A 14,408-nucleotide genomic window follows, 5' to 3' on the forward strand; every position below is an offset into this window, starting at 1 on the left:
ACAGAGAGATCAACGGCAAGCCCCCGACTGCACACCTCCTGGGAACAGATCAAAGACAAACCCAAGCTCTAGGGGCATTGAGGTCAAAGGATAATTTACAAATTCATTCTCTGAGCTACATGAGAGGGGCAGAGGAATCTAGAAAATAAGCCCTCTCTGGGCTTGGAGTATCAGACCAGACACCCTGCCTGAATACAGCACCTTTGATAATTGTCGTGATTAACGTCCTCACCATAAGAGAAACTACCATTGGGTACCACTCCCCATGGCAGCTTCCTCATCTGTAAAATGGAGCTCAGTGTGGTACCCTCACCTCACGGGATTGATGGTGAAATAAAGCAGGTTAATGTCTGTAAAGCATTTAGAACTGAGCCTGTCACCTAGCAAGCATTATGTAATTGAGAGTCAACATTGAAAATATAAAAGTGATGGTTTGCTAAATGTTTTAAGGAGGATGACACATCTGTCAGGAGACTACTGTTACATTCACTTTACAGGTGGGAAAGCAGATAGTTCAGAGCCACCTGCAGAAGAATGTTATTCCCATCAGAAGGCAAGCACTGAGAGCTTGAGGATGCTAAAGGCTTGGAAGAGGGGATGGCAACCCAGGGCCATCTGCCTTCAAATCCACTGGGCTCCGGAGTCTCTCTCCTCCCCTTCTGCGGGTCCCCAGGGAGGAGGCAGGACGCAGCAGACTCTGAAGAAGGTATTTCCAGAGGGTGACCTGAGCCCTCACCCAGGCAGGGTTATTAATAGCCGGGCCATAGTGCCCGGCTAGGGGCGGGCGGGCTCCGGGGTAGAGAGCGGCAGAGAGGGCGGGGCTGAGCCGAGCTGGGGGAGGAGAGTCCGGAGAGGCGGAGAAGGCCCCTCCCAGCCCCCTGGGAGCCCAGCTGTCCCCCTCAGCGGATTCTCTGGGGCTGGTTCATCACCTCCGAATACTCCTGTGACAGGAGGCGTTTGCAAAACCCGCCTCCAGCCGCAAGCAGCAATAAATAGAAGGCGCCCAGCCCACGAGAAGCAAGGAGAAGTTTCTAGGCCTGCGTCCCCGGGTTTATTAAGCTCTCGGCTTCACTCAGTGGCTCTGGCTGGGAGCCTGGACAGCTTGGGCGGACAGTGGCGGCTGGCTGATCTCCTGTGAGGCTGTGTGGAGAGGGGTCCTTGAGAATTCTGCTAGACCAACCAGAGGTCGCCTTCGGTGGCTGGAGTGTCTTTGGGGGCTCGGACCCCAGCCAAGTGTGTGCCTCTGTCCCTGGCAGTGGATGGTTCTGAATCGGAAGAATAAGCTTGGAAGGCCAGCGCACCCACTTCACCTTGCTGTGTGACCTTGGGCAGGTGGCTCCCTCTCTCTGAGCCTCTGTTTCCCCTTCAGCTCAGCAGCCACCATGGCTGACGGTCAGATGCCCTTCCCCTGCCACTACACGAGCCGCCGGCGCCGGGACCCCTTCCGGGACTCGCCCCTGTCCTCCCGCCTGCTGGACGATGGCTTTGGCATGGACCCCTTCCCCGACGACTTGACTGCCTCTTGGCCTGACTGGGCCCTGCCTCGACTCTCCTCCGCCTGGCCGGGGACCCTGAGGTCGGGCATGGTGCCCCGGGGGCCCACTGCCATGACCAGATTTGGAGTGCCTGCTGAGGGCAGGAGCCCCCCACCATTCCCCGGGGAGCCCTGGAAAGTGTGTGTCAACGTGCACAGCTTTAAGCCGGAGGAGCTGATGGTAAAGACCAAGGACGGATACGTGGAGGTGTCTGGTGAGTGGGGGAGGACAAGGAGAGAATGGGGATGGGGGTGGGGAGGGCCCAGCCCCGAAGAGCCAGGAGAACGCTCCCTTAGAGGGGACGCTATGACAGCATGACACAGGTGACTTCAGGGCTCAGGAATGCAACCCATAAAAGCTATCTTTACAGAAAAGCCCTTCTCTTCTGGCTCCCAGGAGAAATTTTAACCTTTGGGTGCAGCATCAACTAGCCAACAGGCAGGCAAATGGAAACCACACTGCCTGTTTTAACAGAATTTAATGTAAAGAATAATAGATATAGGGGTAAAAAAACAAAGAAGAAGTGGGGTTCATGCACCCCAACATCAAGACACAGTCCAGAAGGAGGTGTTTGTAACTAGCTCAGATTTCAAGGGGAACACTTTTCCCTCGTCCCACATGAGGAAACTGAGGCATAATCGTGGTTACAAAGCTATGAGGTGGTAAACTTGATTGAGCGCTTACTGTCTACCAGGCACCGTGCTCAGCACTTTACCTGTGGCATCTCAGTGAACACAAGCAGAAGAGGCAGGTCTTGTCTGTCTCATCTTTTTACAGATGAGGAAACTAAGTGCAGAGAGGTTAAGTCAGGGAATTGGGAGGTCCAAAGCGAATTGATATGTTGAGCACCTACCAGGTGCCAAGGGCTACAGCTTTTCTATTCCTGCTCTCAACTCACTCCAGTCCTTAGAAGCAGAGGGAGCTAGTCCCATTTTACTGCTGAGGAAGCTGAGGCCCAGGCGGGGACTTGTCCAAGGACATGCTGTGAGTCAGCAGCCGGCAGAGTCTGGGCCTGCCCAAATCCCATTCTGGAAGAGAGAATGTTTAGGGGAATAGGAAAAAGGAGACAGACACTCAGTCCCTGTGAAGCAGGGCAGCCAGGGAAAAGCTTTCTGTCTTTTCCCTCCCAATTAACATTCTATTAAAAAGCAGGTTCCTGGCAAGCTCTACTGGCCGGAAAATCAATCAAAGCCATTGCAAACAGGCTGGGCAGAGACAAGCCCCGGCAGAGCAGCCTTCGGGGGCTGGGTGAGGCAGGGCAGTTTCAAAGGCTCCCGAAGCAGAATAATAAACATCAGAGGCCCTGGAGGGTTTGGTGGGCTAGGAGGCACATGGAGCCTTATGCTGGTGGAGGAGGGCAGCCAGGGCTTCCTGAGTTGGCCGAGGAGCCAGACATCTGAAACCACTTCTCTGTGCTTTGTTTCCTTATCTGGAAATTGGGGTTCAAATGGCTGCACCGCCTGAGGACTGTTGTCTTAAATGATACAACACATGTTAAGTGCGTACAAAAAAACGACACGTATAAAGTGCGTACACAATGCCTAGAACACGAAGGATTGGTTCTATTGCTGTTGTTGATGTTATTAAAATGCTGGGCACAAAGTAAGGCCCCAATTCATATATATATATACATACATGAATGCTTGCTAGATGCTCTCTGAGACCTGGGCACAAATCCCACCACCACTGTTTATACTCTCTGGGTGGATATGCACAAGAAAGTCTTTTCACTGGTCTGAGCCTCAGTTTACCCATCTAAAGAATGAGGGTAAATAATATCCAACTGGCAAGGCTGTAGGGGGGATGAAATATGCAGTCTATGGTAATAAATGCAGAGTGTCTATAAGATGGAGCTGAAAATGTCTGCCTGATACTCTGCAAACAAGGTGATTATTATCACCGCTCCTCCTGTCTTTGTTTTAATTAGGGTTTCAGAGGCTTCCACCCCTGAGTGGGGGGGTCTCCCATACCCTGTGGCCCCTTCAGGAGACCTTTGTCCAACCTGGAGGACTTTTTCTTTCATTTTCCTTTCTAGATAGGGTCTGGGAGTTCCAGACTGCAATCCCAGCTGAGTACCTTGCTAATCCGAGAGGCTCCGAGTAGTCACAGAGCCTCAGCTTCCACATCTGTAAAATGGGGTCATTGAGGGCTTAAATAAGGCAAAAACAGACAGTGCCTTTTTAGGCTGAAAATGCTTCACAGCTGTGCACTTAGCAACTTTGACTTGACAGAATGCCAATGCCCTGAGAGTACATACAGAGATTCTTATAATAGGGATTTTAAAAATCAAATTGACATCCTGGGCTCCACTTAAAAAGCAATTTTCAAGGGACGTGGGAAGTCAGACCAGTCTCCCCTCCTACCTCACTTAATGACACACCTATTCTTCCTCCAACTGTTCATGCAGGGCACTGTGCTAAAGGCTGACATGTTTTGGCTCACTGATTCCTCACATGGACTTCTGAGGAAATATACATAGATTTGATACACCCACTTTACAGTTGAGGAAACTGAGGCCCAGACACAGTCACATGAGATCATCTGCTTCTCCATAACAAGGTGGGAAATCCAAAGCTAAGCCTGCTTAGACAGTTCAGAATCAGGATGACAGGATCTGCTTCTAATTGAGTGGCCTGGGGCAAATCCTACCACCTCTTGGGCCTCACATGTACCCTTGGTTTTATAAGGAGTTGGACTAGATCAGTATTTGCCAAATGGCATGTTTTAAGATATCACTAGGAGTCTAATAAATGGAGGAGGGGTTCCAGGATTTTCAAAGTTACCATATGAAGCAAAATTACAAAACAGGTCTCCTTACTGCAGGACTTATCAGAGCCTTGAATTTGCTAATATAGTTTATGAATCTCTGAAAGGCAGCCCTGTCTTATCCAATCACATATGAGTGTCTAGGTCCAGGGAAGTGTTTGGAAATTGCTAGACTAGATGATTTCCATCATGCCTCACACACACCCCTCTCCCACCCCACAGTCACCAGCCAAGAAATGTTCTCTTCATGGGTCACTGGGCCAGGCTCTGACGGAGGAAGGAACTGGAAAGCCCCGAGGCTTTATTCCACCCCTTTTCCTTAATCCCAGGGCTTCTGCCTTCCCTGGAAATAGCACCTTCTTTTTTCAGCTGGGCCAATGGCTCTCCCTGAAGTGCTGATGCCGCTCCTTGGCACCTACACTTCTCAGTGGCTGTGAGAGGCCTCTGGCTTCCCCTGGCCTCTAGATGAGTTCTTTTTTCTTATTTTTTAAAGAATCATAATAATTGCTTTTTTTTTCTATTTACAAAAAAAAATGTTCTATGGTAGAAAATGTAGATAGGAAAGCAAAACTAAAAAGTTAAAAATCAGTCATAATACTTAAGCTGCCCCAATAAATAGATATTCAAATAACATGCAAATTAAGCTTCAACTGGAGCCTCTTAGCAGCACCCTCTTTCTACCAGGTTAACTCTTTCCCCCAGTCCCCCTTCATGGAGCTGCCTTTGCTCAAAGATCCTCTACTCAACCCCAGTACTCTATTTTCAGAGCATAGACAGATTCCATTTCTGAGGACCAGTTCTTTCCTCAAATATCAAAATAAGCCAGAAGCATCCCCCCTTTACAACTTTTGAAGCAATTCTGTGACTCATTCTCACTGGCTCCTCACAGTACCCAATAATTAGGAAGTTGTCACCACCACTAGAGAAAAGAAGAAACTGAGGTTCAGAGAAGAGGAGCAAAGTGCTATGAGATGTCAGAGCAGACTCAAACCCCAACCTACACCCCTGATGTGGAGTCTTTGCTCCAGTACTTCCAAGCTGTGTGACCTTGGGCACATCACTTAACCTCTCTGAACTTCCATTTCCCCATCCACCAAATGGTAATGCTTTCTAAGGTTTTTGTGAAAGATTAAGAGTTGATATCAGTGAGGTGCTTAGAACAGTGGTAGACACCAAGAAAGCGCGATATAAAGAGTTTGCTATTATTATTCTTATCATCATCATCATTGTCATTTATTACTGCCAGGATATCAAGTGTGCAAAAGGGCTGAGTCAGAGGCACTGGCCTGTCCCCAGGGGAAGCAAGTCTCTGGAGGCCCAGGCTTTGGGGAGTGGACCAGGGGACAGACAGTGTTCCTTTGGCCACGGGCCTGTGTCAGAACTGGGCAGCTGGTGGTCACGGACTTGGCAGGTCAGAATAAACTCTCCAAGCTCCAAGCAGCAGCACTTTTGCAGAAGAGTATGTTCTGGTTAGGCAGACGCTCATGTTTAAAAACAAATTCCCCTTTCTGCCCAGCTAGTGGGAGACTACATTGATGCAGCCTCTCCTGCGGGAAATTTAGCGACATTCAGAGCAAGCCTTCAAAATTCTAGAACATGGAATTTATCCTAGGAAGTCATCAGGCTGGGTGTGACAATCTAACTATAAGAATGTTCAGCGCGATGAGGTTCTTTCCAACGTCAAAAACCTGAGTACCCCAAAGCCAAGGATTGGCTGAATGAATTTATATTTCCATGGAGCCATTAAAAGTCATGTTGTCGACAAATATATACCTATTGCTGATCGATGATGTTTGGCAGAAACCAACACAATTCTATAAAGCATTTATCCTTCAATTAAAAAATAAAGTAATTTTTTTAAAAGTAATGTTGACAAATAGTTGCTGTAATATGGAAAAATAATTATAATGGGTCAGCAAGAGAGAAAAACAAGTTCCTGACATAAGATACAATATGATTTTTGATAAAATAGATGATATACATCTATATTATATAACATGTATGCATTTCTCAGTAACAGAAAAATCTGGAAGGTATACAAAAATGTAGCTTTCTTGGGGTCATGCAATTATAGAGGGTTTTGATTGTCTTTTCTTTCTACATTTTCAAACATACACATGCTTTATAATCAGAAAAAGTTATTAATAAAGGAATAATGAATAATAAGAAGGTAATGAATAATGTAATCACCTATAAATTGTCAGCTTAAAATCTTGACTGCAGTAAGACATTGTATTACACAAGGTTATTTACAGTCTAGATTCCCAAGCCCCTCAGAAGGGTGTCCCTGGGTAAATGAGCATTCTGGGCCCTGCAGTGTGGCCCCACAAATGAGGAGTGAATAATAATAGGAGCCTAATGACTCTGCTGGGCTCTAATCCACATTGTTTAAAGAGAAATTAGAGACACTCTCTCCATTAAAAACAGAACAAAAAACAAAGACTCAAGAGTGGGGAGGGGCCAAAGGGTTCAGAATTTGTTACATAAATTGCAACATGACAGCCAGTCTGCAACTAAGCCCTCTTATAATTTCATATTTTTACTTCCTAAGGGAAGAGAAAAAGCCCTTGTCTGCCAGCCAGGAGGAGGTGGGGGGCAGGTGGAATTTCACATCCATGTTACTTCATGTGTCATTTCTCAGGGAAACACCCTTTGGGTATTTTCTGTTTTGTTTTTGGAGATGGATGCATTATTTCCAGGCAATTCTTTCAGGACTAGGTACAGATAATGGGGCTCAAAGAACTAACTGGAAGCTGGAACAGGCAGAGGGGCAGTGGACTTCAGTCCTCAGCTGTTTCCAAGAGTTGGTTCTGAGGTCTGGGCTGCTGCACAATTGCTGGGTGAGCTTGGACCCATCCCCAGGCCTGAGTTTTCACATCGGTAACTGAGGGAGTCTTTTCTCCCTTCTCTGAGCTGGGAAACGGCTCTGTGTATTATAAAGCCAGGGGGCTGGCAAACTAGCCTGACTTGTACCCTCTCACTCATTCTGGGATGTTGGCCTCAAGGATCTCCTGGCTAGTTAGGAGCAAAGGGTGAGATGTGAGACTTAGAAGGTGCAGTACAAGATCTTAGAAGACAGGACATCATCCCTGTGATTTCCTGAGTCTTAACTCCTAATCATCTACAAGTCACAGTCAAGGCCTCCTGACCTGCCTGTTGTCATACTGCATCTTCACAATAGCCTGGGAGGTGGTCTCAAGAGGGTCCACTTAGCAGAAGAGGGACCAGAGCCTCCGACAACTGGAGCCTCTAGACCAAGCCCTGGGCCACACAGCGAGGCCAGGGTAGGATTCCCATCGGAGCCAGGTCCTGAATGATGCCCACGGGACGCAGATGCTGACTTGTGACTTTCCTCTCCCTTCCAGGTAAACACGAAGAGAAGCAGCAAGAGGGTGGCATCGTTTCCAAGAACTTCACAAAGAAAATCCAGTAAGTAACCTGGCAGTTGGATTTCCGGGGAGGATTGGAGTGGGGGTGGCATGCCTGGGACCCCTCTTGGGCATCTCTCCTTCAAGAGACCCGCACTGGGGCAGGGAATTGAACCCTGTGAGAAGTTAAACAAACCTGCAGTGGGTTCCCAGAAAGGGGGTGCCATCTCATCTTCTCAGTGCCCTGTGAGGTGGGATTAACAATCTCATTCTGTAGATGAAGAATTCAAGAATAGGAGAGGCTAGACGACTTGTCCATGATTCCATGGAAATCAGGGTACTCACCCACCCACATGATATGATGCCCCCAAATTCCCAATAGAATCTTTTGAGGGCTGCTTGCTCCAAGTCTCCCAAGGCCTTCCCTAGGGCACCTATAAGAATTAGGCTGTCTTAGACTGGAGAAGGCAATGGCACCCCACTCCAGTACTCTTGCCTGGGAAACCCCATAGACGGAGGAGCCTGGTAGGCTGCAGCCCATGGGGTCGCGAAGAGTAGGACATGACTGAGCGACTTCACTTTCACTTTTCACTTTCATGCACTGGAGGAGGAAATGGCAACCCACTCCAGTATTCTTGCCTGGAGAATCCCAGGGACGGAGGAGCCTGGTGGGCTGCCGTCTATGGGGTCGCACAGAGTCGGACACGACTGACGCAACTTAGCAGCAGCAGCAGTGACTCACTACCTAGAAGGGTTCTAAGGCTGAGAGATTGGGAGAAAGGAAGGGCCAGTTTTGCCAAGGGGAGTGAGAAGGGCTGAGACTGGGGGATTATGTGAGTAGCAGGAAGACCACCACCAGACTGAGCCAAAGAATCAAAGACAGATGGAGGCCCTGATGGCAATACCTGTAGGGAAAAAAGACTCACAGCGATGTGCCAGTGGCCGGCTGCTTCATAGACACCTCGTCCCCCTAAATGGCACTCCTCCCTTCTGTGCACTTCTGGCTCTAAAGTCTCTTCTAGTCCCATTTCACCTTTGCAGCAAAGGTATGCAGTGGGGAAAAGAGACAGTACCCTCCTTGTATTATGGGGAAACTAAATCTCCCAGAGGTGAAAGGATACACCCAGGGTCCTTAAAATGAGCATTCATAACAGCCCTAAACAGACCCTTGAACTCTTGAGTTTACTGTGTTCAGTTCTTGAGCAAGGAATGCCCTTTCCTCATTCATAAAAGGAAGAGATGCTGAGCCTTGTGGAGATACTCACAAAGGAAATGAGATCACGGATCATAGTGAGCACACAGCAGATCCCCATAAGTGTCGGGTTGTTTTTACTACTGTCGTTGTTATTGAATCTTAACCCCTCCCCTCACCCTAGCAAAGCTGTCCTGTGTCTGGACAGATGGCACAGGCTAAATTCTGAGGCTGCTTTCAGCTTTAAGATTCTGCAGTCCTGTCTCTCCCCTCATGTGCCCATTCCTAACCCACCAGGCGCCTCTGGAGTACTCAAAAGTCTGCAGACACTTCCTGATAAGGCAAACGCCGAACACTTTTTCTCCCTGGCTGGCCTGCCATCACCAAGACCCACGCCTTCCCCTAGTACCACAGCCAGACCAGACGTTGCTGAGAGGGGAGAGATGGGGAGAAAGGAGAGAGATGGGAGGGGAGCGAGAGGGCTGATGTTTCTTTTAAGAGACTGAAATAAGGTCTCAGGATGGAGTCACAGGCAGGTCAAAGCTGTGAAAGGGACTGAGCCGGAAAGAAGTCAGCAAATTCATCATCTCTAAAGACAGCCGTTTTCATGGATCTCGCCATCTCTGAGGCCTCTGGGAAAAAACAGCTTGCTGCAAGTTACTTGACCAGATAGAAATGCCTAAAGCTGCCGGAAGCAGAGCCACTACTCAAATGGGGCTCGGCAGCTGAACTGGGCTGGTTTTTACAATAATGAACTAATCATGGCCAGGACCACCCTCCCCCTAGAGGCTCTCCTCTGCCACTTGGCCATCCTGATGCTGTTCACGAACCCTCCAAACTTCCCCGCGTTCCAACAACCAAAGAACCCCCAGGACCCTCCTCCATCACCATGGCATGGATCCATCCATTCTAGTTGGTCAATGTCCAACTGTGCTAGTCATTAAATATTTTGAATCTCACTTCTGGGTGTAGGGAGTCCTGGCACGACGACTGAGTGGGTGACTTGGAGCGACATGCTAAACTGCTCTGGGCTTCTGTTCCACCTTCCCTTAGGATGGGGAGTGAGAGAATGTGTACAGACTCAGTGCCCAGCCCATGGGGACTAATCTTACTGGAGACTCAGCAAGACTGGAATCACACAAGAGCAGCTGGGAGTCCTGAGACCTCCTGGCCCTGCCCTGACTCCATCACCAAGCAGTGGGACTGGGGTTTGGGACGGCCCCGGCCCCATCTCAGAGGTCTCACTGCCTCTCCCAGGAAATACTCCAGTCATTAGAGTTTAGGGAAGCTCCTTAAACCCAGCTGAGGCGTTTGGAGATTTCCTCCCAGACATGATGCTCCAGCCGTCTGCCTTGCCCACAGCTAGGAATTCTTCCCAATACACACATCCCCTTGGGAAAGACCCCATTTTGACTGGATGAGGGAGAGACTAGAATTTGCAAGTCAGGTCCAGTGCAGGGCAAAGACTGGAGACGGGGGCTTTTCCACACCTCCCTGGAGTGAGAGACCAGGGAATGCATCAACAGAGGATGCCCAGAACCAAAGCAGACTTTAGTGTTTTTGCCCCACAGCTTCCTCAGTATCTGATCTGCCATTTGCAGCCCCCTATGGTGTGTCAAGAGCCAGGTTAAGAGGTGTAGAGGTTTGGGACTTCCCTGGTGGTGCAGTGGTTAAGATTCTGTGCTTCCAATGCAGGGGGTGTGGATTCAATCCCTGATTGGGAAACTAAGATCCCACATGCTACCGCCAGTAAATAAATAAATAAGCATCTAATGCAAGCTCTGAGGATTGTAAAAAAAAAAAAAGTTTCTTAATTGCAAACTTATTCCATAGACAGGACACAAGACAATGGTGCTTTCTTTTTCTTTTTTTTTTTTTTAAGATGTAGAGGTTTAATTTTATGCCATCTTTAAAAGAATCCTATAGAGTAGGTATTGGGCTTCCCAGGTAGTGCTAGTAGTAAAGAACCCACCTGCCAATTCAGAAGACATAAGAGATGCAAGTTTGATCTCTGGGTTGGGAAGATTCCCCTGGAGGAGGGCATGGCAAGCCACTCCAGTATTCTTGCCTGGAGAATCCCATGGACGGAGGAGCCTGGCGAGCATAGGATCACAAAGAGTCGGACATAACTGAAGCGACTTAGCACAGCACGCAGAGCTGGTATTTTTAAGCTCATCTCGTGGACGAGAAAACTGAGGCTCAAAGGTTGACAGGACTCAGTTAAGGTCACGTGGCCATAACAAGCAGGTCTGGGATTTGCACACAAGTCTCCCCATCTGCAAAGCCCATGAACTTGCTACTTGGTTGTGTGCGTGTGTGCTGTCACTTCAGTTGTGTCCGACTCTTTGCAACCCTGTGGACTGTAGCCCACCAGGCTCCTCTGTCCGTGGGATTCTTCAGGCAAGAATACTGGAGCTGCCATGCCCTCCTCCGGGGGATCTTCCCGACCCGGGGATCTATTCCTTGCATCTCTCATGTCTCCTGCCTTGGCAGGCAGGTTCTTTACCACTAACGCCACCTGGGAAGCCCTCCTACTTGGATAGGAGAGACCAAATGAGTCATTCACAAACCATCTTCAATTATTTTTTTGCCTTCTATGTTTACGTCCCTATACTATTATTTGCTTGTGATTTTTTTTTCTTTTCAATCAACCCACTTTTGATAAGGTTCAGTTCTCATCAGTCAAACATTCACTCACTCAAGAAGGCAATTGTGAAATAAACCCAAAGCAAAATGTGGTTAAATTCTGACTAGACAGTGTTGCCTGCCTGAGGGCCTAAGTCATAGATCCACTCTTTCTTTGTTAAAAGAGAGAAAGTATCAAGAGATGGTAGAAGCTGAGGTGTTAAAGGCATGTTAACACAGAGCTGAGACTTTCCCTTAGTTGTAAATGAAAGGATTTAGTTTCTTTAGGTTCAGTCACCATAGATCTTCCCACCAGTTTCGTTGAACCTCAGTCCCTTTTGCAAGACGACCGAGGAGGAATAGCTCTCCCACCAAGTGGGTTCAACATAGAGGCCACCTGGTAAGAGCCCTTGAATAAGTCTGTTCCCATATTGGGGCCTTAGTTTCCCCACGTGTAACATAGGAACATTGTCCTGGATAGTCGATATCCTTTTGGCCGCTGACATTTCATGGGTCAATGATAGGCTAAAACAATCACAGCTATCAAGGTGCCCACTTGTACATCTGATGCCTACAATGACAATGTGGAAGCTAATGCCTGTTGAGCACTTCCTATATGCCAGGCACTGTGCTAAGCCCTTTGCTTTCATCATCCTACATAATTCTCACACCACCCTAAAAGATAGGTGCTGTTTTAAACCACCTTTTCCTGTAAGGAAATAAGGGCAGAGAGGTGAGATGACTAACCCAAGATCACACAGTCAGGAAGAGGTGTGATTTAAACTCCAGTCTGCCTGCCTGTGAAGTCCATGCTTATGGACCATGGCTGCCCTGTCATATGTCCCCGGTGCCCTAAGGGTTGGTGTGTAAAGGGTTAAACAGAGTCAGCCCAGCCCCCTAGCCGAGAGTGGTGGTGGTTTGGTCGCTAAGTCATGTCCGACTCTTGTGACCCCATGGACTGTAGCCTGCCAGGCTCCTCTGTCCATGGGATTCTCCAGGCAAGAATCCTGGAGTGGGTTGCCATTAGGGAGGTCCAAACTTTTGGCCTTGTCTCTACTTCAGAAGTTTGGCTTGGCAGTTGCCCAAGTTCCCTTTCTCTCCCACCCTTCCCTGTGGGCTCCTTGTTAATCTCTGCAGCTCCAGTTGATCAGGAATCTCCTGGTAGATGCAGTTCATGTGGCTGCAGGTGGCTGTTCACAGCAAAAAGCCTCCCCAGCCCCTCCAGGAAGGGTCCTGCCCATGACCAGCATGGGCTCACTTAACTGCCTGGTTCTTTCATCAAGACCCCTGCATTTACAACAGGTAGAATCAGCCTAGACCGGTGGGAAGATCTGTGGTGATTGAACCTTCTGGCTTCCCTACCATGGACTTTTTTTCAAAGTCTGGTGCCTGGGAGGGGAGGCAGAGGAGTGTCATGATCAGCTACTCTTGAGTTTGGAGACCAGGATTCCAATTCTCTTCCCATGTGCTGCTTGCCAGCTGTGTTACCTTGGGCAAATCAGTTCACCTCTCTGATCTCAATCACCTCATCTATATATTAGGGATAGTAATGGAACTGCCTGGTGGGATTATTATTTTTATAACAATAATGATTATGATTATTATTAAATTTATTATTTTGATGATAATAATAATAATAAATAATTATGTTTGATAATAATCCCACCAGGCAATATCAAAAATATTTTCTTTCAAATGAATAAAAGAATGCTTGGCTGTATTAAAAATAATAAATGAGTCTTGTATCTTCCCTAGGCTTCCTGCAGAGGTGGATCCTGTGACAGTGTTTGCCTCACTTTCCCCAGAAGGCCTGCTGATCATCGAAGCTCCCCAGGTTCCCCCTTACTCACCGTTTGGAGAGAGCAGTTTCAACAACGAGCTTCCTCAAGACGGCCAGGAACTCACTTGTACCTGAGACCCCAGTCTCGGCCCTTCCTTGTTCCCTCCCCTCCCCCTGGGCTTCTCTGATTCCAGGATACATTACTATAGCTGAACTTATAGATTTAGTGTGGCTAAAATACTGGGGGTCGGGGTGGATTGACCAGATTCCCTGGATAGTGTTAGTAGTAGGTTTTTCTGCAAGATGGCGCAATTGGCAGGTCATGCTCCATTGCATTAGGCCAAAATGCTGGGAGTTTTCCTTTCTTTACCTTTTCTATCATGATGAAAATGTTGCACATTTTACAGTTGCAAAACAAATAAAAGGGGACATAACATTTCACTTTGTATCTTATCTTGCAGCTAATGCAAGAGTCGCTTTTCTCTGGGGACCGGGATTCCCATTCTGGGCTCCCAATGTCCATACCTGCCCCTTGGTTTGGTTGATGGAGCCCTCGTAGCTCACCCCACAGTGTTTCTGCAGCCCTGGTTTACGAAGGGTTATAGACAGGTCTTACATCCCCATATGGGATTTACCCAACAACCACATGAAAACAGACAGTGCCGTGTGCCCTCCACCCAGGCATTTATAGCATGTTCCCAAGCTGGCACTCCCCAAGGACTTTAGAAGTCCTTTAGTTTATTCTCTGGTTAAAGTCCCCCTTTTCTTGTGTCTCCTATGTCCAAGTCGGGATTTTTACAGAGGGAGCTGTCTCTAGACAGCTCCACCAGGAACCAAGCAAAGGCCAAATAGTCTGGCAGGCAGGCTAGTGGTATTGTGTATATGGGTGGGACATGTGTGTCATTGTTATTTGAATTGTGCTGTTGTTTAGGGAAAATAACAGTAAACAATAATAAAAGAAACTGATGTTATTAGCCTTGTGTGTTGTTTTGATGGGAACTAAATGCTGTACCACTTAGATATGCAACATCAATTAAGGGTACTTGTGGTTGCAAATAATAATGCTCAATGCATTGTGGCTTAAATGACATAAATATCTTAACTTTACAGGAAATTCAGATATGAGTGATTTCAGAATTACT

At 47.8% G+C, this 14,408-nt stretch overlaps 1 protein-coding gene across 1 annotated transcript; it reads left to right on the forward strand.

Moving 5' to 3' along the window:
• Positions 1 to 1,014: 1,014 nt before the first annotated feature.
• Positions 1,015 to 14,240, forward strand: HSPB8 (heat shock protein family B (small) member 8). The gene is made up of 3 exons (XM_081539775.1): positions 1,015 to 1,749; positions 7,667 to 7,730; positions 13,242 to 14,240. Exons 1-3 carry the CDS (start codon positions 1,383 to 1,385, stop codon positions 13,399 to 13,401), a joined length of 591 nt encoding a protein of 196 aa, XP_081395901.1. The 5' UTR covers positions 1,015 to 1,382; the 3' UTR covers positions 13,402 to 14,240.
• The last annotated feature ends 168 nt before the right edge of the window (positions 14,241 to 14,408 follow it).

The sequence above is a fragment of the Giraffa tippelskirchi genome, chromosome 11 (genome assembly GCF_054371585.1).
Source record: "Giraffa tippelskirchi isolate mGirTip1 chromosome 11, T2T-mGirTip1v1.2.pri, whole genome shotgun sequence".
NCBI lineage: Eukaryota > Metazoa > Chordata > Mammalia > Artiodactyla > Giraffidae > Giraffa > Giraffa tippelskirchi.